At 44.4% G+C, this 24,066-nt stretch overlaps 1 protein-coding gene across 1 annotated transcript; it reads left to right on the plus strand.

Moving 5' to 3' along the window:
• The first annotated feature begins 17,747 nt into the window (after nt 1-17,747).
• Nucleotides 17,748-18,749, plus strand: LOC138287085 (mas-related G-protein coupled receptor member H-like). The gene has a single exon (XM_069227447.1). The coding sequence runs from the start codon at nt 17,748-17,750 to the stop codon at nt 18,747-18,749; it is 1,002 nt and encodes a 333-aa protein (XP_069083548.1).
• The last annotated feature ends 5,317 nt before the right edge of the window (nt 18,750-24,066 follow it).

Raw genomic sequence — 24,066 nt, forward strand, 5'->3', positions numbered from 1 at the left:
TATATGTCCTGCCTTTTGTCTACACAGCACCCCTGCCTTAGGGGTTACCTACGGCCCACTTTAGGGGTGACTTATAAGTGGAAAAAGGGGAGTTTTAGATTTGGCAAGTACTTTTAAACGCCAAGTCGAATTGCCAGTGAAACTGCACACACAGGCCTTGTAATGGCAGGCCTGAGACATGGTTAAGGGGCTACTTAAGTGGGTGTCACAATCAGTGCCGCAGGCCCACTAGTAGCATTTAATCTAAAGGCCCGGGGCACATATAGTGCACTTTACTAGGAGCTTGTAAGTAAAGTAAATAAGGCAATTGGGTATGATCCAGTGTCACCATGTTTTAAGGGAGAGAGCATATGCACTTTAGCACTGGTTAGCAGTGGTAAAGTGTGCAGAGTCCTAAAACCAGCAAAAACAGTGTCCAAAAAGTGGACGGAGACAGGCAAAAAGTTAGGGGTGACCACCTTAAGGCTGTCTAACATGTGTCCCCCCAGCTGAAAGTTGGGAGAGCTACCCAACCTCCTGGGAGCTCTCATCGCTAAGGAATCTGGAGACACCATCAGCGTTGGCGTGGTCAATCCCCGGGCGATGCTCCACCGTAAAGTCCATCCCCTGTAGCGAAATGGACCACCTCAAGAGTTTAGGATTCTTGCCCCTCATCTGCGTGAGCCATCTGAGGGGCCTGTGGTCTGTCTGAACCCGGAAGTGAGTCCCAAACATGTATGGTCTCATCTTCTTCAGTGCCCAGACCACAGCAAATGCTTCTCTCTCAATAGCACTCCACCTCTGTTCCCGTGGTAATAGTCTTCTGCTAATAAAGACTACTGGTTGGTCTAGGCCCTCCTCATTTAGTTGTGCTAGAACAGCCCCTATGCCAATGCCCTGAAGCGTCTGTCTGTACAATAAATTCCTGGGAGTAGTCAGGGGCCTTGAGCACGGGGCCATGCACATGGCTTCCGTCAGGGAGTCAAAGGCTTTCTGACAAGCCTCTGTCCAATTCACCAACCTAGGTTGCTTTTTGGAAGTAAGTTCTGTCAAGGGTGACACAATGGCTCCATAGCCCTTGACAAATCTACAGTAATAACCAGTGAGGCCCAAGAAGGCTCTCACCTTTGTTTGTGTTCTAGGTGGTTGCCAGGCCTTGATAGTTTCAATCTTGGCCTGGAGGGGCTGCACCTTGCCACCACCTACTAGGTATCCCAAGTACACCACGGAACCCTGTCCAATCGGGCACTTACTGGCCTTGATGGTCAGGCCTGCCTGTTGCAGGGCCTGAAGCACCTCCTTGAGGTGGAACAGGTGTTCCTCCCGGCTAGAACTATAGATGGCAATGTAGTCTAGGTAGGCTGCGCAGAAGGCATCCTTGCCAGGTAGGACCCCGTTCACCAACCGTTAGAACGTAGCGGGGGCATTTTTCAATCCAAAGGGCATTACTCTGAACTGAACGAGTGAAAGTGGATCTCTCTTGAGCCCCTTTAGTCAAAGTGATCTACCAGTTCCCTGACGTGAGGTCAAAGGTACTAAGGAACTTGGCAGTGCTGAGCCTGTTTACGAGCTCATCAGCTCTGGGGATGGAGTGAGCATCTGTCTTTGTGACAGAGTTGAGACCCCGGTAGTCCATGCAGAACCTAGGTTCTGACATGGCACCGGGAGCAGCTGCCTTGGGAACCAACACCACTGGGCTGGACCAGGGACTGCTGGACTTCTCTATCACCCCAAGAGCCAGCATCTTGGAAACTTCATCCTTGATACTGGACCTCACTTTATCTGACACCCTGTAAATTGTATTCTTTACAGGTGCATTGTCTCCTGTGTCAATGTCATGGACACACAAGTGTGTGAGTCCAGGAGTGAGGGAGAACAGGGAAGAGAACTGCTCCAACACCTCATAGTAGTCTCCCTTCTTATCTAGAGTCAGGGACTCAGAGAGATTGACACCCTCCAATGACCCATCACCTTCTTTGGCAGAGAGAAGGTCGAGGAGAGGCTCACTCTCCTCTTCCATGCCCTCATCTGTCAAAAGGAGTATACTGACCTCAGACCTCTCAAAATGAGGCTTCAGTCTGTTGTGGTGGAGAACCCATTGGGGGTGTCAAGGGGTCTTGAGGTCCACTGGGTAATTAGCCTTCCCCTTTCGCTCCTTGATTTCAAATGAGCCAGTCCAGTGCTCCTGGAGAGCTCTAGGCTCTACTGGCTCCTTCACCCACACTTTTTCGCCAGGTGAGAATTCAACCAGAGTGCCCTTCCGGTCATACCACTCCTTCATCACCTCTTGACTGGCCTCGAGGTTGCTCTTGGCCTTCTTCCAGAATCACTGTGTCTGGTTGCGGAGGGCCTGCATGTAACTGACCACATCCTGGGGTGGTTTCTTGGGAGCTTTCTCCCATCCCTCTTTTACTATGCTTAGTGGTCCCCTGTCAGGGTGACTATAGAGAAGTGCAAAGGGGCTGAACCCCACCCCTTTCTGGGGCACCTCCCTAAAAGCAAAGAGGAGGCATGGCAAGAGGACGTCCCATTTACACCTCATGGCCTCAGGTAGGCCAGTGATCATGCCTTTTAGGGTCTTGTTGAATCTCTGAACAAGCCCATTGGATTGAGGATGGTAAGGGGTGGTAAACCGGTAGGTTACCCCACACTCATCCCACATGGACTTCATGTACGCTGATATGAAGTTTGTGCCTTTGTCCGACACAACCTCCTTTGGGAACCCCACACGGGTAAATATTCCCATCAGAGCTCTTGTCTCGACCGGTACAGTCACTGTCCTTAGAGGGATTGCCTCTGGATAGCAGGTGGCATGGTCCACCAAAATCAGGATAAACCTGTCGTCCAAGGCGGTTTTGAGGTCCAAGGGCCCAATGACATCAATGCACACCCATTCAAAGTGGGGGCCAACGACGGGGAGTAGGATCAGGGGGGCCTTAAGCCTTTTCCCTGTCTTCCCACTAGCCTGGCAGGTGGGGCAGGCCCTACAGAAGTTATCTGAGGCTACCCGCATTCTAGGCCAATGGAAGTGGGTGACAAGCCTGTCAAAGGTCTTGTCTTGGCCCAAATGTCCTGCCAAGGGGATGTCGTGAGCCAGGCCCAGTAGAAAGTCCAGTAACACTGGGGAACCACCAGCACACGTGCTGCCCCAGGGGCTGGTACCTTAGGCTCACTGTATAGGAGATCATTCTCCCAATATGTGTGGTGATCACCAGAGGCTTCACCTGCTGCTTAGAGTGAGGCCTGTTGCCTCAGACCCTCAAGAGTGGGGCACTCCTTCTGCGCTTTGCAGAATTCCTAACTGGTTGGCCCACCCTCTACCTTTCAGCCAGCAAGTTGAGGGAGGTTACCCAGGTCGGCAATATCCTCCCCAGTTGGCTCAGGGGCCTCCTCCTCTGGGACCCCGTCAACCACTGTGGGAATATCTGGGGCGGGTTTCCCGCGCCACATGCCCTTCCTCTGGGCAGCTGTCTGGGCCATTGTTCCAGGCTCCAGACGCTCTTGACTCCCTTCCCGGGCAGCCATAGGCCTTGTGGTCATGCAGGTAAACCTAACATCTCCAGGTGGGATCTGAGCTCTACCTCTTCCCAGGCAGTAGGCTCAAGATCATTGCCTAACAGACAATCTACGACATGGCAGGACTCACAGCTACCTTTAGAGTACCAGAGACCCCCCCCACACAAAGGGAACCAGAGACACCAGTAGGTGACTCTCGCGATTGTCAGCGACTATGACCTGGTGGAATGTATTAGGGATGATTTGCTCTGCTGACACCAGATGACCCTTGACGGTAGTCATACTGGCTCCTGTGTCACGTAGAGCCTCTACCCTTTGCCCATGAATGGTGACCCACTGCCTATACTTGGAAGTATTGGCAGGCATGTGGGCTTTTTGCACCGTTTCCCTATCTCCCAGGGATACAAGTGACACCTCTATCTGCTCCCCAAAGCTAACTGGGAATGTCTTCCCCTCACCAAGCGCTACACTAGCCAACCCGGGTGTCTGCCCTCCAGTGGGGGGCTGTGCCCTCTTGGGACAATGGGAGTCGCCCTTACAGTGTCCCTGCTTGAAGCACTCTAAGCATTTGTTGATAAATTTCCCTTGCTTTTAATCAAAATATCCTGGCTTTTTCTCAAAGGCAGGGTGGGACTGGGCACTACCACCCTCCTGGGAATTGTTTTGGGGACCTTTGGAGTACTCCTTCTGTTTAAGTTCCCCCTCCCCCTTTTTCTGTTGGGAACCCTGACCACCTTTGTGGGTGTCCCCCCAGGTACCTTTTTGAACACTCTGGTGTTAACCCAGAGGTCTGCCTCCTCAGCAAGCTTCCTAGGATGAGTCAGCTTACTGTCTACTTAGTGCTGGCGCAATTCTGTAAAACAAATACTGAGCTTATGCTCTCTCAGAATCAAATCATATAATCCTGTGTAATCATTTACTTTGCTGCCCTGCACCCATCCATTCAGTGCCTTTTTGGAGAAATCAAAACAGTCTACACAAGTTTGTGTGGAGAGTTTGGTGCTGTCCCTGAACCTCTGACGGTATCTCTTAAGAGTCAGCCCAAACTTGGCAAGTAAAGCGGCTTTCATGGGTGCATATACATTTTGATCTTTTGGATCTAGTGTAAGAAGTGTGTCCCTCCTCACTACTGGTACATAAAACCAAAAGGCCGCCCCCCCATTGCTCTTCAGAGACCCCATAAGCCCTTAGTGCAACTTCATAAGCAGCCAACCACTTATCAATGTCATCTCCCACCACATAACTTGGCACTACACTTTTGGGTATACGAGCCTTTCTTTCCCCAGCAGGTCCTACACGTATGCTGCCACCATCACTGCTGGGCTCAGACTGCTTTGCCTTTAAATCCAGCTCCTTGAGATTCAGTTCATGACCCAACAAAAGTTTATTTTCAGCCAAGGCTTTCTCAGCTGATGCCTCCGCTCCCTCAGCTTCAATTTTTAACTTTACCATTTGCAATTGAAATTCTCTCTTCTCCCTCCTTTCCTCTGCGGCCAGGCCATGGCTAGAGACACTGCTCCCTGGTTTGGCAGGGGGCACAGTTACAGGGGTATCCCCCCCTACTGGCTAGAAATCCTCTGAGGGGCCACCCTCTGGACTCTCTTCCTCAACATCCTCATCAGAATGGGCTTCTGCCCAGGCCCTCAGCGCCATTTGGAATTCCTCCTTTCTGGAGGAACCTTGGGTAGGTACTCCCATATCCTTGCAGAACCCCTTCAGCTGTTTAACAGTATATGTCTCCAGTATGGCTAGGTCAAAATCTTCATCTCCTGCTTGAGATCCAGCCAGAGACATGTTGAATGAGGATTTTAGTTAATAATGTCAGGCAGAAAACGAAATTGCAGAAAAAAGATTAAAAAAATCAAGTTGACCTTCAACTGTGGGTAGGTAGTGAACACTTAGCTATTGTATGTCACTGCACAAATACAAGTCCTATCCTCACCACTGCTAACCAATGTTAGAAATGGGGTCTTTGGTTGGCAGTCAGGTTACCCCCTTTCCAAGCAAAGACCCTCACTCTAGTCAGGGTAAGTCAAACACAATCCAAACTATCCTGCGACCACCCTCTGGTAGCTTGGCACTGAGCAGTCAGGCTTAACTTAGAAGGCAATCTGTAAAGTATTTGTGCAATAAGTCATGAAATAACACAGTAGAACACCACAAAATACACCACACAGTGTTTAGAAAAATATATAATATTTATCTGGTAAGAAGCAGGTAAAAATGATCAAGATTCAATAAGTATACGTTGAGATATCACTGTAAAAATTATATAAAGTGTCTTTAGTCTTTTTAAAAAGCAACAAGTGTCTCTTGCAAGCACAAAGTACCTGGTTTGTGTTCAAGTTCTCCACAAGGGACCGCAGAGGAGGAGATGCGTGGAAAACGGGGAGGTGTGCGTCGATTTTTCCAGTGCACACAGACGATGCGTTATTGAGTTTTCACGCAGGGCAGGCTTTGCATCAACTCCCAGCACATAGACTGGGATCCTCTTCCAGTGGGGGGGGTTTCGGATGCCCCGGGGATGATGTGTTGAAATCCAGCACTTGCAGGAGGAAGTCACAGGGGCTTCATCGATCCAGTGGGCGATGCGTGGAAATTTCTACCTCACGGCAGGCGCTGCGTCTATTCCTCTCAGGAAGTCAGGCGGCGTTGTTCTGGCTCAGCCTTGCGTCGATCCAGTGGGCCGTGCATCGAATTTCCGGTGGTAATGCTGGCGCTGAGTCCATCTTCTCCTTGCGAAGTCGGGCTGTATCATTCCGGTTCGGCGTGTGGTGATTTTTCACCGCGATTACGGCTGTGTGTTGTTTCTTGCAGGCTGCGGGTCGATTTCTCACCGCACAAGGAGTTCTTTGCAGATATAAAGTCTTTTTGGTCCTGAGACTTCAAGGAACAGGAGGCAAGCTCTATCCAAGCCCATAGAGAGCACTTCTCAGTGCAGCCAGAGAGCAGCAAGGCAGCAGGGTAACAGCAAGGCAGCAGTACTTCTCAGAAAAGCAGTCCAGGTGAGTCCTTTGCGCAGGCAGGCAGTTCTTCTTGGCAGGTTGCAGGTTCTGGTTCAGGGTTTGTTCTCCAGGAATTGTCTGAGTTGTTAGGGGCAGAGGCCCTGTTTAAATACCCAAATGTGCCTTTGAAGTGGGGGAAACTTCAAAGAGTGTCTTAGAAGTGCACAGGGTCCCCTTTCAGTTCCATCCTGTCTGCCCGGGGTCTCTGTTGGGGGTGTGGCAGTCCTTTCTGTGAGGGCAGGTTACTGTCCTTTGACATGTAAGTGTCAGGCCCTCCACCCTCCCAGCCCAGGAAACCCATTCAATATGCAGATGTATGCAAGTGGGACTGAGCATCCTCTGTTTGGGGTTGTGTGAGTGACTGCACAAGAGAGCTGTCAACTAAACCTAGCCAGGTGTGGATTGTAAGGCACAGAAGGATTTAAGTGCAGAGAAATGCTCACTTTATAAAAGTGGCATTTCTAAAATAGTAATATTAAATCCAACTTCACCAGTCAGCAGGAGTTTGTATTACCATTCTGGCCATACTAAATGTGACCTTGTTACTCCTTTCAGATCAGAAGCTACCACTCAAACAGTAGATGACAGTAGCCCTAATGTTAGCGTATGAAAGGAACAGGCCTCACAGCAGTGTAAAATGAATTTAGGTATTTTACACTACCAGGACATGCAAACTACACAGGTACAGGTCCTGCCATAGTGGTTACCTAGGGCCCACTTTAGTGGTGACTTATATGTTGAAAAATTGGAGTTTTAGGCTTGGCAAGTACTTTTAAATGCCAAGTCGAAGTGGCAGTGAACCTGCACACACAGGCCTTGCAATGGTAGGCCTGAGACAAGGTTAAGGGACTACTTAAGTGGCTGGCACAATCAGTGCTGCAGGCCCACTAGTAGCATTTAATCTACAGGCCCTGGGCACATATAGTGCACTTTACTAGGGACTAATAAGTAAATTAAATAAGCCAATTAGGTATGACCCAGTGTCACCATGTTTTAAGGGAGAGAGCATATGCACTTTAGCACTGGTTAGCAGTGGTAAAGTGCGCACAGTCCTAACACCATCAAAAACAGTGTCCAAAAGTGGAGGGGGACAGGCAAAACGTTAGGAGTGACCACCCTAAGGCTGTCAGGTCTAACAATTGGGGAGCTTATGGTGAAATAAATGGTAGATGGTTTGCTATGCCACCTGTCTGGTCTGTCTGGGTGTGAAGGAGAAACACAGAGAGGAATAGAAAAGTGTATGTAGGATAAAACTGCATACTGGGTAGTTCCCATCAGAAAGCCTTACTGTTAAGTGGCACACCATGGTGGTGATGGACCATACAGTCCTGTTGGACATTGAGGATATGTTTCTTGTGATAATGATTTGGATTGAGTTTGTCCCTTCATTGAATCTGCGCTACTGGTGGTCTAGTACTTGGAGTGCAAAGTTGAGTATCTTTTCACAAACATCATGAAATGGTCTTTGATCGCACCTCTTTGTAATAATCATGTGTTATGGGTGAATAAGTAGGTTTGTGCAAAAATTGGGTAACATCTATTTTGCGTTAGAAATTCTTTGGTCTCTGTTATACTTTTATTCAACTCTTCTAAACATTTTTTTTAAATGGTAAAATTAATTGTGGCCCTTATGTTTTTTATCCAAGATCTGAATTTGGATGTTCAGTTCATCTGAAATCCTCTCAGTTCATCCAAGGTCTCAACTTTGGATGTTTCTGATGGGACCTCAACAAGGTACTCCCTTCCTGACTCATTTTGTACCAACACCTTTTTTAAACGAGACCAAGCAAGAGGAAAAAGAAGGCAAAATCAACAAACCAGTTGGAGCCCGCCATCTTCTCCATGCCAGACACAGAGCCACACCTAGAATCAACAACCATCAACCAGCCAGAGCAACTGATCATGAATTTGAGCAATTACCAACTATCTGATGAAGAGAAGAGAGAACTCAGCAAAGACATAGGATTTTTCTCATGTATGTGGGAGACCCATTCAAGATGAGATTTGGACTAGCAGATTTTTTCAGAAAGATTTGTCTCAAGTGCATTTTTGCTAGCCAAAGCTGTGTGGAGAGAAGTGAAGTAAATACTGATCTAAAAAACAAACCCACTTTCTTTCAGCATACCCCCTAAAGTTATGAGAGCTGTTAATGATCCCCTTCCCTAGCTTAAAATGTATCAGAAACCAAGCTATGCTAACTTGAGCTGTGTTTACACTGTCTTCCATCTTGAAATTATGTGGTAGTACACCATGTGATGACTAGTACTTTTGTTTCTCTCTTCTGAATAAAGAATTGTGAGCTTTGAACTAAAAGACAACGGGCATTCCAAGGAGATTCTCACCACACTGTACATAACTGTCTCAGACTATTATTTATACAATGTGTTGGTTATTGTTGTTAATTAAACTGTGAGAGCATTTGTATTCAATGTGTTAGAAATGGGGTATTTGGTTGACAGTCAGGTTGCCCCCTGTTCATCAAGGACCCTCACTCTAGTCGGGGCAAAAGAGAATCACCCTCAGATAACCTCTGCTTACCCCCTTAGTACCTTGGCACGGGCAGTAGGCTTAACTTTAGAGAGTTAGGTGTAAAGTATTTGTACCAACACACACAGTAACTTAATGAAAACACTACAAAATGACACAACACAGGTTTAGAAAAATAGAAAATATTTATCTAAACAAAACAAGACCAAAACGACAACAATCCACAAAAAACAAGTCAGGTTATCAATTAAAAAGCAAAAAGAGTCTTCATGTAGTTTTAAACACACACTAACACTGTTGGCGTGAAAATGTACCTTGGGTGCATCAAAAATAACCCCGCACGGACGAGTGTGCGTCAAAAAGGGCTTGCGATGTGTCGATGTCACTCAGGAGCGAGACCTTGCGTTATTTCTCCTTTCGTTGGGTCGGGCGCGTTGTTTCTTCTCTCCGCAGGAGAGCGATGCGTCGATCCGGTCAGCACTCTCAGGTCTGGGCAGGCCTTGCGTTGTTTTTACACACCCAGCGGTACTTGCATCGGAAATCCAGCCGCAAGATGATTCAAAAACCAAGCTGCGCGGGTTTTGATCTCCGAGTCTCCATCAGCGATGCTGCGTGTCATTTCTCCAGCTTCGTGCGTCGATTCTTCGGTCGTGTTTACGGCGAGCGTCGATTTTCAGCCGCAGATCGGAGTTGCGGCGATCTTTCCCCCGCACAGCGCTCTGTGCGTGGATTTCTCTCTCTTGGGCTGCCAGCTTCTCCGTTCAGGGTCCCAGGAACTGGATGGGCACCACAGGGCAGAGTAGGAGTCTCTCCAGAGACTCAAGGTGCTGGCAGAGAGAAGTCTTTGCTGTCCCTGAGACTTCAAACAACAGGAGGCAAGCTCTAAATCAAGCCCTTGGAGATCTTCACAAGATGGAAGGCACACAAAGTCCAGTCTTTGCTCTCTTACTCTGGCAGAAGCAGCAACTGCAGGATAGCAGGCACAGTCACAGGCAGGGCAACTCTTCTTCCTCAGCTCTTCAGCTCTTCTCCAGGCAGAGGTTCCTCTTGGTTTCCAGAAGTGTTCTAAAGTCTATGGTTTTGGGTGCCCTTCTTATACCCAATTTCTCATTTGAAGTAGGCCTACTTCAAAGCAAAGTCTCTCTTGAATGTGAAATCCTGCCTTGCCCAGGCCAGGCACCAGACAATCACCAGGGGGTTGGAGACTGCATTGTGTGAGGGCAGGCACAGCCCTTTCAGGTGTAAGTGACCACTCCTCTCCTCCCTCCTAGCACAGATGGCTCATCAGGAAATGCAGACCTCACCCCAGCTCCTTTTGTGTCGCTGTCTAGTGTGAGGTGCAACCAGCCCAACTGTCAAACTGACCCAGACAGGGAATCCACAAACAGGCAAAGTCACAGAAATGGTATAAGCAAGAAAATGCTCACTTTCTAAAAGTGGCATTTTCAAACACACAATCTTAAAATCAACTTTACTAAAAGATGTATCTTTCAATTGTGAGCTCAGAGACCCCAAACTCCACATGTCCATCCGCTCCCAAAGAGAATCTACACTTTAATCAGATTTAAAGGTAGCTCCCATGTTAACTTATGAGAGGGACAGGCCTTGCAACAGTGAAAAACGAATTTAGCAATATTTCACTGTCAGGACATATAAAACACATTACTATGGGGGTTATTCTAACTTTGGAGGAGTGTTAATCCGTCCCAAAAGTGACGGTAAAGTGACGGATATACCACCAGCCGTATTACGAGTTCCATAGGATATAATGGACTCGTAATACGGCTGGTGGTAAATCCGTCACTTTTCCGTCACTTTTGGGACGGATTAACACCTCCTCCAAAGTTAGAATAACCCCCTATATGTCCTACCTTAACCATACACTGCACCCTGTCCTTGGAGCTACCTAGGGCCTACCTTAGGGGTGTCTGACATGTAAGAAAAGGGAAGGTTTAGGCCTGCCAAGTGGGTACACTTGCCAAGTCGAATTTACAGTACAAACTGCACACACAGACACTGCAGTTGCATGCCTGAGACATGATTACAGAGCTACTTATGTGGGTGGCACAACCAGTTCTGCAGGCCCACTATTAGCATTTGATTTACAGGCCCTGGCACCGCTAGTGCACTTTACTAGGGACTTACTAGTAAATCAAATATGCCAATCATGGATAAGCCAATTGCAATACAATTTACACAGAGAGCATATGCACTTTAGCACTAGTTAGCAGTAGTAAAGTGCTCAGAGTTCAAAAGCCAACGGCAACAGGTCAGAAAAAATAGGAGGCAGGAGGCAAAAAGATTGGGGATGACCCTGCATAAGCAAAAAAGTCCAACGCAATGTAATAGTATTATGAGAGAATCTGCAAATGTATTCTGTAGTGAAATGTTTCTTCATGCTTGTTCCTCATTGGTGCAGATCCTGAGAACCATGTATTTCTTTAGCAATATATGAAAACCTTTATCTGAAGTCCTATAAAAGGAGGTGCTATATCTCTGTAAACAAAACTCAATTCCCCACCAAGGTGAAACTATGCTGGATTCTATATTACACTTTCGTGAGTTCTCTGTACTTATGATCTGTATTCTTTATTGCTATCTATGCTAATGAAATATTTCATGTATTTTGTTGAATAATTCTTTATATAAACTCCTTAAAATCTCGATCTGTGTCTGTCATTCTTTCAGAGAATGTTACAGTCCTAATTCTTAACTTGATCTTACATAAGAGAGAGATAGGGAGAGAGACAGGTCCAATCAGGGAGCACCAAATTCGTATAGGGACTACCCATCTCCCAGTCCGGCTTGTTGGTGTGCAGTTGCTAACATTATGAGAAACAGGTAAGCATGCTGACAAACTATATAACTTTGAACAAACCATTACTAAAGATGTAAAGGCACAATACAAGAGTCATCACCTTCCCTTCTTCAATCTATTGAACCAAGTGTTACATATAATACAACAGTTAGGGCAAATACTAGCTGATAAGGATGCCGCAATGGTTCCGCTACAGACTGAAGGCTATAGGAGAGTTTGCCTAAAGCAACTTTCCAACTCCACTTTCTATCAACCTTTGCAGAGAGACCCTACGACAGAAGATTCAACAGGTGACAGAAAAGGCATTAAACAGGGCTGAATCACCAAACATGAAAAATATTTCCTATACAGAGAAAACACATTTGCCCCATACTTGTATACATACCTAAAATCCATAAGAATATTGTTCAACCTCCTGAGAGACCAATAGTGTCTGGAATTGAACCTATTATAGAACCACTATCAAAATGTGTTCATGTTTTTCTTCACCCTTTGGTTCCAAAATTGCCTTATCTTAATGACAGCAAATCAATGTTAAATCATCTTCAAGACTTTAGCTTCCATTTGGAGACCAATATTTTGATGGACATAGATCTTGAATCCTCATATACATGCATACCACAACAGGAGGCCCTTACAGTGGTACATTCTCCTGCGAGAAGTGCCAGTCTCATATAGAACACACCTCCATTTCATTGTGGCATGTGCAGGGATCGTTTTAACTGAAAAGTTTTTTTGTCAGTTTGAAGATCAATTATATCTCCAAATATCTGGAACTTCCATGGGCAGTGTTTATAAACGCATCACTTTCAGGTGAGTCATATCTTTTCATCCATCCACACATCACACATTACAACATGTAAGTGATTCATGAGCAACATTCTAGCCATAATGGAAGGAGATACACACAGAATTTCAGATTTTTACAGTAGATAAATGATCCGGTCCCTCAACTAAGATATGCAGCTCAGTTTAATAAGGAAAGTTTACTTTTTCTAGATCTCTTAATTTCGAGTAAGGATGGCCATTTATCCACTGAGGTCTATAGAAACCCAATAGACAGGGACTGCTTATTGAGATATGATAGCTATTATCCCAAAGCATTGGAAAATAACCTCCCAATAGGACAGTTCCTCTGTATGTGCAGGAACTGCTCAGATAAAACGACCTACACTAAACATTCTGAAATACTACATATAAAATTACAACAAAGGTCTTTTGCTGAACATATCATTTGCAAAGCTAACAAAAGTGCTAGAAACAACAATAGAAAAGCATTATTGAAATCCAATGCAAACTCTTCTATGGATAGACTAGTATGCATCAGTTCTTTTATAGCTATTCAAATATTTTTAGATGTCTGATTAACAAATTAGCTTATTCTGAACATATGTAAAAACAACTTTGAGAACCACCTATTTGCCTTCAAGCGAAGCACACATTTGAAAGACCAATTAGTGCATACACGACCTTGAAAGACTATGATTCCTGTACAAACAGAACTTTGAGGTCTCCTGAAAGTATTTGGACTCCATCCATGTGGATCATGCTCAGTGCACCATCTCACAACAACTACGATAGTCCTTGACTTGGACCTTAACACTCCATGAGAGTTGAGAAGGATCACATATTGCAATAGTGAAAGTGTCATCTATGGGATCACTTGTCCATGTTCACTTCTCTACATTGGTATGACTACTAGAAAAGTGCAGATTTGCATTTACAAACATTGAAGCAATATACGATGCAAAGCATTACCATGACGACCAATCATTTTCTGAGCATGAATCTCTGAAAATGAACTGACATGGGTGATAATCGATAAGCCTGATTTGAGAGGTGTCAGACTATTTAGACACACTCATTGTTATTTCAGAACAGAAGTGGGCTTAACGCCTTCACACAGACCTGGATAGGCTGAATGATGATATACCCTGAATGGCCTTCTCCCAGATCAAGTAATAGATTGGCTTACAATTATGAATAGCAGCAATTTCATTCTCATTTGGGACATACTTCTTGCCATTGTCTGAGGTCATTGTGTCCATGCATTTGGAGTTATTTAATTTCCACTAGTGATTAATTCACCGTCATCGATGATACCTTAATTACAAGGTTTCATTTTGTTCACTACTTATTGACAATGTATACACATTCACATGATCATCATTTCACCCATTCATGTTTCCAACTAGTCCTCTAAGTGAGATATCACCCTGGTGTTATGGTAGTGCTCTCATGAGTTATGACCATACTATGGTCACTGGATCATACTTTGTGACACAATATTATATTTGTAAGAACAGAGGGGGGTTGAGTTGATACATTAGAACGTATTTTGACACTATAAGATTACGTTCACTAAACAACACGGAGACTGTTGAAAGCCCTTGAGGAATCGGAGACTCCACTTCCAAGCACCCTCATGGTACTTTATGCACTTATACCGCCCGTGCCACATCAGCCAATTCATTAACACATGATTGCTATATGTACTGATGTTGTCATTCAAATGTTCTTCTTACAAACCTACAGCTTACCAGACCAAACTGAGGCGAATACCCGACATCTTTCAAAAACATCAGATGCGGGTAGTACTGTATATACTAAAGTACTGACCGTCATAGTTCTAGCGGAGGGGGCAACTTTAGTCCTGATGAATACCACTGACACCTTTTGAGAGGACTGTATAGGCAAAAACATTTTGACCTCCACTTGTAGGTAAAATTATTCCCCATTTTTCTTTTACTCACTGAGGGATTCAAAAAAAGTTCTACACTCCACCCAGAAGGCTGTTTTAAATAACATACACTTTTCTCTTCCTCTCTGCGTTTCTAGCCTCACACCTGGACAGACCAAAAAGGTGGCAGAACAAAGCATCTACCATTTATTTCCCGCATAAGCAGCCCAATGGCTGGGTGTTACCTTGCACCCCATTCCATTGAAGAGGTGCGGGGGCCCGATGATGACCCATGCCACCCACTGGGTGGGTGATGGCTTTCTCCCTGAAACAAGCAAGGTAGTATGTCAGACCTACATATGGTAGGCATCCAGCTCTTTTGTGCTGTATTGTAGTTATGAGGAGGTTGCACTGACTGCCTTGATTCCTCCTATCCCTTTTGTGTGATATGCTAAACTATCATGGCCTAAATACTGAGAACAAAAATATTATGGAGGTAACTGCATGCAGGAAAGTATCTGTTCATTATTTTACTCCACATCTACACACCTTGAAGCTATATATATATAGTCAGGGTGCATATATGCATAGGCAAGTTAAATAAATATATACTTAACTTTTTATACCTTCCTTGACAATAGTTTGCCTGTCAATATTTAGGCCATGATATTTATGCACCACAATATTTAAAACTCAATATCCGGGTAGAATAACCAGACCCAGAAACATTCTGTCAAGTTGTTATCATTTTCTTTGATCCACCCTGCTTCTTAGTGTTTTATTTATACAAATTGCAACTATTCCTGTTGGTAGGACGATTACAATAATGAAAAGTTTCCAAGAGTTGTGAAGTTTTTAAAACCTCTCCATAGTAAACCAGGTAAAGGCACATTCCAGAAGGAGTACCCTGATTCCATCCACCCTAGTCCTTCCTTTATATTTTTGTTGTTGATGGGGGGCCATGCCCCGCCCCCGAAAAATGTGTAATTGGCTACGGGCCTAGTGGTACTCTCAGCAGTGGAGCAAGGCCGATAGTGTTGAATGTCACTGAGAAATTCAAGAGGGTGAGGGCCCTACACTGCTTTCATTCAGGGCCAGCTTTAGGGTGGTGCGAGCGGAGCAGCCGCACCAGGTGCTGACCTAAATTGGGGGGGGGCGGGCCTCTGGCCTCGGGGGGCGCTGAGTTTAGTAATAACTTAGAAACTTGCGATTCAAAAGCACCTGCTGAAAAAAGTTCCATGTGCGCCCAGCCTTCAGGAAGCAATGAAAATGTAAAGATACTTCTTGTGATTAATGTTCCTGCTAGGGAGAGAGATGGGAGTTTTGTCTAGCGGCAGCTTTGACTCACCATAAAGTAGCATAGAGGGTCAATGTGCCTGCTGCAAAAAACAGAATGATATTTTGCGTAGATACCGGAGTGGATTAGTAAAGCCAGCCTTCACAAGCATTTAAAACAAATGAATGTATGTGAAAGGGGGCACATGGAGGGATGAGGGGCACATTTGCCGGGTGGTAGTGAGAGACTCCGAGGAGGTGGTCATGGGATGGGGGGGCATAAAAGAGTGTTGCACAGGGTGCCGCAAGTGCTAAAACCATCCTTGCCTCCATCCATCTATCTCCAACTTAAGATCTTTCCAGAGAGTACTTGCTGCCAAGAGTCTACTGTGGTCAGGTCTCGCCTGTCCTGTTCTAGAATTAACAGTGGTATGTAAGACATATTTTGCTGGGTGCAGCTGACTGTTGTCTCAGTTAAAATTAGAAAACTTTGCTGGTTCTGTCAAGGTTTCTTCAGCAAATTGCAGGAAACTCCTTCGAGTTTTGAAACCATCTCCTCTTCGTCCATATGGCTAGTTTGTCATCACTTTGATCTTTGCCTAAGGTGAATCAGCTCTAACTCGTCTTCTATTTTTATTTTCTGTAACCCACCCATGTTGTAGTCACCCAGTAATTTACATTATGCAACAACGGAGGTGTGCCACACTTATGGAAATGTTAGAACTCTGATTATACTGTAGTAAACAGCAATACAAGATGTTACAAACAATCTACAGAGTAAAGCAGGTAAACAGGCCGGAGACACGGATTGGATGTAGATCCTGTGACGAAGGTTACAATGAGGCATAGAGCCGCGGGCACTGATGGGAAATAAGGAAGCACTGAGATAAATCACTGGCAGTCTGGAGCGGCTGGAATGGCTCGCGAGTGTGTTGAGGGACTGAGATCCTAACCAATCGTGAAGTCAATAACTGGGATGAATGTTCCTGCACTGGGAGCAGGAAAGTGACTTTAAAACCTGCGACTGCAAGTTTGATCAAGGTAAGTGTGAAATATGCTTTCTGAAGAAACAGTTTTGACACGGGTTTTTGGGTTGGACTGCTCGGAATTTTAAAACTGATTGGAGAAGAGAAAAGGCACCGTGAACCTATTGTGCAATGTAGTGATTCAAGTGCCATTTTTTTTATTTTACTGAAAACCTGAAATGAACCATCACATCTTGTACACACAATTAAGAAGACAAATTAATTGCTCCATGGATTGTTGGCTCAGAGAGTGGGAGCAGGGAGGTGGGTCGAGGAGCACAGTTAGTAATAAAAGTAATAAGGATACTTTATAGAATGGACTTCCCAAAAATATCATTTGTATTGATCCAACAGGGTAATGCATCACAGGTTAATTCGATGCAATGAACTCCAAGAGCTTGAACAGTGCCTGAGAGGAAGGCACAAGGGAGACCCCACAAACCAGTGCCCTTCAGCTCTCATCCCCTTCCCTCGGCCTGCTCTGCTCACCTCCCCAACATAGTCAGTGCCCTCCCCCCCCCCCCACTTCATTGCACTGCCCCACCAAGTTGCATACCTCCTCCTGCACTCTTAGCCCTGCTTCCATTCCAACAAAATATTACATAATCTGTGTCTTTTTTAGAATGAATGATGGTATAAAAGACATCCCTTAAATAGTTTTATGTTCAGACACATTTGTTACTGTTCAGATCTTGGCTGTCTCTGAGCAGATCCGTAGCACTTACCCAAAAGTAAATTAATGAAATCATTAGGGGCATGCCTGTGAGCTGCACTTTGTTTGGCATTATACGCAGAACCTATTCTCTAGAATAATTTGATGAATTTAGAAGCAGTTCCTGGGGCGTTGATTTTACACATTTCATTTTAAATCAATCTTACGATTGTTTGTGTGTTGTTTGTGTTGACAGGGCAAACTTTAAACTGTGCACCACTTCGCAGAGGTTGTGAGAGCTGCCAAGGAGATGGAGTCTGGAAACATGTCTTACAATGATTCAAAACTAGGATCTAATGGGACACAACCTGGCCACCAGGAGGCACTTTCGCCAAGGATACATTTGCTGCTGCTCTTCATAGATCTGGTAATCTGTGTGTTCGGATTGGTCGGGAATGGGGTTGTGATCTGGTTCCTCACCTTCAAAATGAAAAGGAATTCTTGCAGAGTCTACATACTCAACCTCGCTGTGGCAGACTTCACCTTTGTCGTTGGTTCTTTGGTTAACTTGATACATTTTATTTGTACCGCATACGATGTTACTATATCAGACACAGACAGCGATAACCTCCTCCGGGTCACCAGGCTAATGTACAACTTTGGGTTCAACACTAGCTGTTTCATTCTGGCAGCCATCAGTGTGGAGAGATGTCTAGCTGTCCTCTTCACAGTAGAGTATCAAATCAACAGACCCAAGCACCTCTCTGGCATCATATCTGTTCTTCTCTGGATACTGTCCTGTCTGGTCACTGGGCTGGAATATTTTTTTTGCAGGAAAGTAATGCAGGTCCAAGCCCCAGGGAATGAAAGATGCACTCCTGCCCGTCTATTCACCTCTGCATTGTACCTGCTGTTGACCCTCCTCTTCATCACATCCAGCCTCGTCCTACTGGTTGAGATCCGAAAGACCTCCAAGCAGTGCCATCCGCTGAGGCTTTATGTCGTCATCCTCAGCACCGTCCTGATCTTCTTCCTGTCGGTCGTACCTGCAAGACTTCTACATCACCTGGTATATTTTGGAGTTCTCCAGTCACATTCCTTCTCTGTGTATAGATTCTATGTAGAGGTCACCTGCAACTCCATCCACTGCAGCAGCAATCCTTACATTTACTTCCTTGTGGGAACCTGGAGGAAGAGGGGGTTAAGAGGCTCCATCAAGCAGGCACTGGAGAGGGTCTTCAAGGCGGATCGGGAAACATCAGGAAGTAAAGAGGAGATGCGTGGCTCAGATACAGCTGGGACGCAAGGCTGACCAAATGGTTGGCCAAATTTCTTTAATCTCGCAGCAACAGTTTATTGAGAAAACTATTTAAAATGTAATTGAAAAGAATGTTCTGCTGTGCCTAGAGGAATTATAAAAATCCCTCTCCACCTTCAGAGACCTACACAACATTCAGTGACAAGATTGCACATGGTCAGGCTTACTGGATAATAGTTTAAACACAATTTTTCCCCAAATTATGTCCAACTAAAAACTGCTCCCAAGGGGGCGGATGACTATATTAAAAATAATATGAAGAACTCTACCATGGTTAATCACCAATAAAGGCCTAGTTAGTCAATCACAATATTTCTACAGACAGTACTTTAATATACCGGCCCAGTGAATAACTATCCAGTAAATTTGTTGCACATTGGTCAGGGTGCTTTGGGTTTATTTTGTTGGGAAGTACTTCTAACAGCAGTAATGTCAGTGGCATTTCAGCATCCCTCAATTGGTTTGTTGCACCTCACTCTTTGTTGTCCTGTCTTTCTTCATTACTTTAAATATGTTATTCTATTTGTAATAATTGCTGTCCTTTGAATACCACATATTCCACTCCTGTTATTGCTTACTGTTCTTGCTGTCTGTAAGGCAGTTCATTAATTTAGAGCACCCAGCCCATCAACATTTGTGACGGCTCCACTTCTGTGCAAAGCCAGCATGTGAACTATATTGGCCCTGCACGGAAACCCCTGGACAACTGAAAGAAAAACTCTAAAATGTCAGAGACATTTGTAATATAGGGCAATGGAAATGTGTGCTAAAAATATACCTCTTGTTTGGGGGTGCGTTTCCAGACTCCACATTTGTGTGGGCATTTCCACTACGCCAGGCCGATATGGCGGACACCGTGCCATGGACATTTCCAAGCACTGGCAACAAAAAGTACTGTCCCGCGGGTCCCAGCATTGATGCGCACTTCTTTTTAGGTAAATGTGCACTTGTGATCAGGTAAAAAGCAGTCCCTCAAGAGTGCATGAGAGCCATTGGCTGATCCGTTCTTACATGCTGCACTGTGAGGAGACCTATTGTGAATGACATTGGAATAGACCAATGGTTGAAGAGAGATGACCCAACGCTCCCTCTTTGTATGTGTTTTTTAAAATGTATTATCTTGTTATTACATGAGGCCAGAGAAACAGCTAAAGTTGTATACAGGCCAGACCTTAAAATTACACAAGTAGATAATTATGGCTATGCCGAGATTAACTTTCTAATGGGATCAATTCTGCGCGGAATGATAATTATGGGTTACAGAAAGCTATGGAATAACTGGGTTAAAAACCACTCAGAGTAATTTTAGTGAGAGTACTTTTTGCATGGATTTAGTATCTAAACAAAGATCACAAGGATTAGGGTCTACTGCTGGTCAGTAAAGTACTGACCGGCAAAATATACATTTCAGAGTGAGCGGCAGGGATGGGCCACTCCAGTTGCCAAATCTAACAAGCGTTTTCTAATGCAGTAGCTTGACATGGGTTGCACTCATTTTAGCTGAACACGGACCTTATTTTGTGGAGTAAAATGTATTTTTGTTGGTGCTATTTATTTCTGGAATGGCAATAGAGGCCAACAATACATGTACTGTTGGCAGAGACGTCTTTACTTTTATGGGTAATTTTACCCTTATCCAGGGGGGTGGAATTTACTGCTGCGAGATAACCTGCCCCTCTAAAACGTCTGGCATTTACCAGTGGCAATAGTTACCAAGGGCTCCAGGCAGGCAGGGGCATTACCAAGATTTTGACAACAAAGCGCCATGTGATCACGTGTAATGAAACTGTGAATTCATTGTTGGAGAACAAGATAATGTTTACTTTTTGTATTAACAAGGGTGGTGGGTAGAGTGAGTACCAAGATGCATTCAGAATAAATGAAATGGCGAATGTTAAAAAAGGAGTATTGTTTTATTTAGTGGTTTATAAGCTGGAATGTAGCAATTTAAGAAGGCGTTAAATGTTATGGGAAGCTCAAAATATGACTCTACTGAAGTAGAATGTTTTTATGATTTGAAGGTAGTTCTTTTTATCCAAATAAGCATTATTATTATAAAAATGCTGCTGTTGTAGTTGTGATGTATTGTACAACAGTACAGTCACTCTTTTGTACATGTAAAGATTTCAGATAGCAGTACACACTCTCACAATCATGCTACAGCCCAGCAGGTGGAGTAATGGCCGCATGTAGGTCGCTTTCAAGGGTGGGGTAGGATCATGCTATAACACGTTTGTTTACATTAGCATACATATTACCCCACACAAGGATGCTATTAGATACATGCTATACTCCCCACAGCTGGGCCTCCTCAGGGCCAGCAGGAGACTGTATACAGAGCACTGTGTTCCCTAATCAAACACACTGTGACGTGGCATAGCATGCATCTGTCAATCACACCCAGCCTTTCATTCACCAACTATTCCCTTAAAAGCTGGCACAAAGACTACATTGATGCTCCTGCACTAGACGAGAAACAGCTTGTATTGCTAATAATTTTACACCTATCTTAGATTGCACTCCATCATTCCTTAAAAGTAGCAAGCGTCATATTTGGATGGTCCACAAGGCTAGTGCTTCATTAAGGACCTTGTATACAGTTGCCTTATGTAACCACCACAGCTGGCTTCAGGATGGAGCCAGAATTCGACATTACAGACAAAATTGAGGTTAGAAGCAGGGCATTTTTGCTACACACAAACATGGGGGCAGATTTATGAGAGGCTTGTGCTGCAGTTGCGTCACCTTTAGTGACACAATGGCGGCACAAACCTATCAGCCATATCTATGATGCCGCACAAAGCCACTTTGCTTCGTTTTGAATGGCCTCATGGATATGGAGTAAGGTAAGGAAGCAAAAATTAGGGAGCCGTTGCAGTGGGTGTTCCCAGTCAACACCCATGGGTTTTGATGCATCCACAGGTTTACAACAGCCTGTAAACTTGGTGATGTGCCAAAACCTTACGCCTCCCCAGGGGAGTCCAAACGAGGAGAAATATCTTTTATTCTCCTCATGTTCTCTTCTTTCTAGAAACAAGCCTTACGATGCAGACACCCTTTCACTGTGATGCAAGGGTGCCTGCATTGGCACTAGGCAGCCAAAATGGTGCAGGCGCAGTGGGATAGGACAGGAATGCGCCGTATTGAATAGATGCAGCACATTCCTGCCCTTTTCTCTTGACGCAGAGCAATGCCGCGAGGTGACTTACTTCACTGCCCTGCACCAAAAGCCCATAAATCTGGGCCATGGTGTCTATTTCTTGTGACAGATGGAAAATGTTGTCATCACAACTTGTCGGAGCAGCAGTGGTGGCCACATTGAAGTCAATTGTAGTTTGTATTAGGGGCTAATATCGATGTAGAAGGCACTGACAGTTCCTTCAAGGAGCTAACATAAAGAGAATCTGGGAAAGATTGTGTGCAGGTCTGAATGTAGAAATACAAAACAAAACACGGGCAAAACATGTCTGCACGTGAAGGCGGAATTTGCAAAAAAACATTTCATGTTAGAGAAGCAAATCTGGAGGGTGGAGGGGGTCTGATTTTATCCAATTCTAGGTATGAATCCCACATTGAAAGAGTTATTGGGTCTATCATCTGAAAGAAATGTCTAAATGCAAGGGGAATACCTCCCAGGAAAGTGCTTCTTGGGTAAATAGATGAAGAAAACACTAATATTAACAGCACTGAGATTGCTAATAACTGAAAACAATGATAGTGCTAGAGAAATGTTTGTGTGCACACCTGTCACCACAGATTTCTTCAGGAAGCTCTGACTAGGTTGGCTTGTTAATTTCATGGAACTGGGTTAGAGCTCAGGTGATGACACAATTTCTAGAAACACATCCTTGGACGTGTACTAATTTGGTAACTAATAATAGCATTCTCTGACGTAAGGGCCTGACCCAGGTATAAAAATAGCTGAAAAAGCACAGTGGCTTCCTACTTAGGATGGAGGGTTGACAGTATTTGAGGCATCGCCCTCTGGTCGATGACTTGACTTATAAAATGAGTACCCAGACAATTGGGTAATTGGAGGTTTTCTGTAAGAATTTAAAATCTTCATTGTACAAGGTAACTTTTCAGTAAAATAAGTCGTTCTTAGGTAGATGAATGGTTGAATAGGTGAGGGCATTAATGGATGGCAAGACACATGTTTGAGATAATGAATATATATCCAAAGAGATTATACCAATCTTACAGACTGAGGCCGCAAACAGTAGCAATAACGGTGTTATAAAAAAGCAATAATATGCCAGTGCAGGGAATGGGCTATTTTGTCAGCATTACTTGCAGGTCATTTTCAAGGTAGGACTGAGCTTTATGCTACAATAGGTGTGTTTACATTATTATGTTCATGATCTCACACAATGATGCTATGAGATACATGTTATAACTACGGCAGAGCCACATCAGAGCCAGTAGGAGACTGCATACAGAGCATTGGCTTCCCTAATCAAACACACTGTGACGTGGCATAGCATGCATCTGTCAATCACACTCAGTTTTTCATTTACCAATTATTGCCTTAAAAACTGGCACAGAGACAACAGTGACGTCCCTACTCTCGATGAGAAACAGCTTGAAATGCTAATATTTTAGATAAGTCTTAGATTACATTCCACTGTCATCAGGTTATTTTAGCATCATTTTATGGGAATGTTATTTTAGCCATAGGCCTGCAGCTTGTGCCCGTTAGCCTAGAAAACAATTTTTTTGTTATTTTAGCAGAAGCTTCATTTGGTGCAGGTGTTTTTCAGTCTTTTATCTGTTGTTTGCCCTGCTTAGAAATTGTTTTAATTTCTTAGCACAACATCTTCATTCTGTGCCTGTGCCTGGCTGTTCATGATAATTTTGTTGGTACAAAGCAGAACTTCACACTCTCTTTTGTTTCATGGAAAAATATGTAGTCTTACGTTAGGTCAGTATTCTCAGAACATCAGGTGTTTTATTATAAAAACACCTCTCTGGCCCCATGCGTCAGAGGGAAATTCCAGCCAGAAATTGCCATTGCATGCTGTTCGCTTAATTGCAGCTGTCTGCTGATACTAGACATGTTTTCCACCTACATGGGAGAAGACTCTCAGTAGACCAACAGCCCTCTTCACTACTACCATATTCAGGTATGGTGAATGGTGTCTTCCAAAGGAGTCCTAAAGGGCAGATTAGGCCTAACACTGCTGTGCTCTAGTATAGAACTTTGGTGGTGTAGGTAGGAATTCCAAAACCTAGCATTGTGATAATATAGTGGGACTTTTCTTATGTTTCACTTTTTTCACTACCCCTCTGCAATCATCATGTTTCATTATCC

Source organism: Pleurodeles waltl, chromosome 4_1 (assembly GCF_031143425.1).
Source record: "Pleurodeles waltl isolate 20211129_DDA chromosome 4_1, aPleWal1.hap1.20221129, whole genome shotgun sequence".
Taxonomy (NCBI): Eukaryota; Metazoa; Chordata; class Amphibia; order Caudata; family Salamandridae; genus Pleurodeles; species Pleurodeles waltl.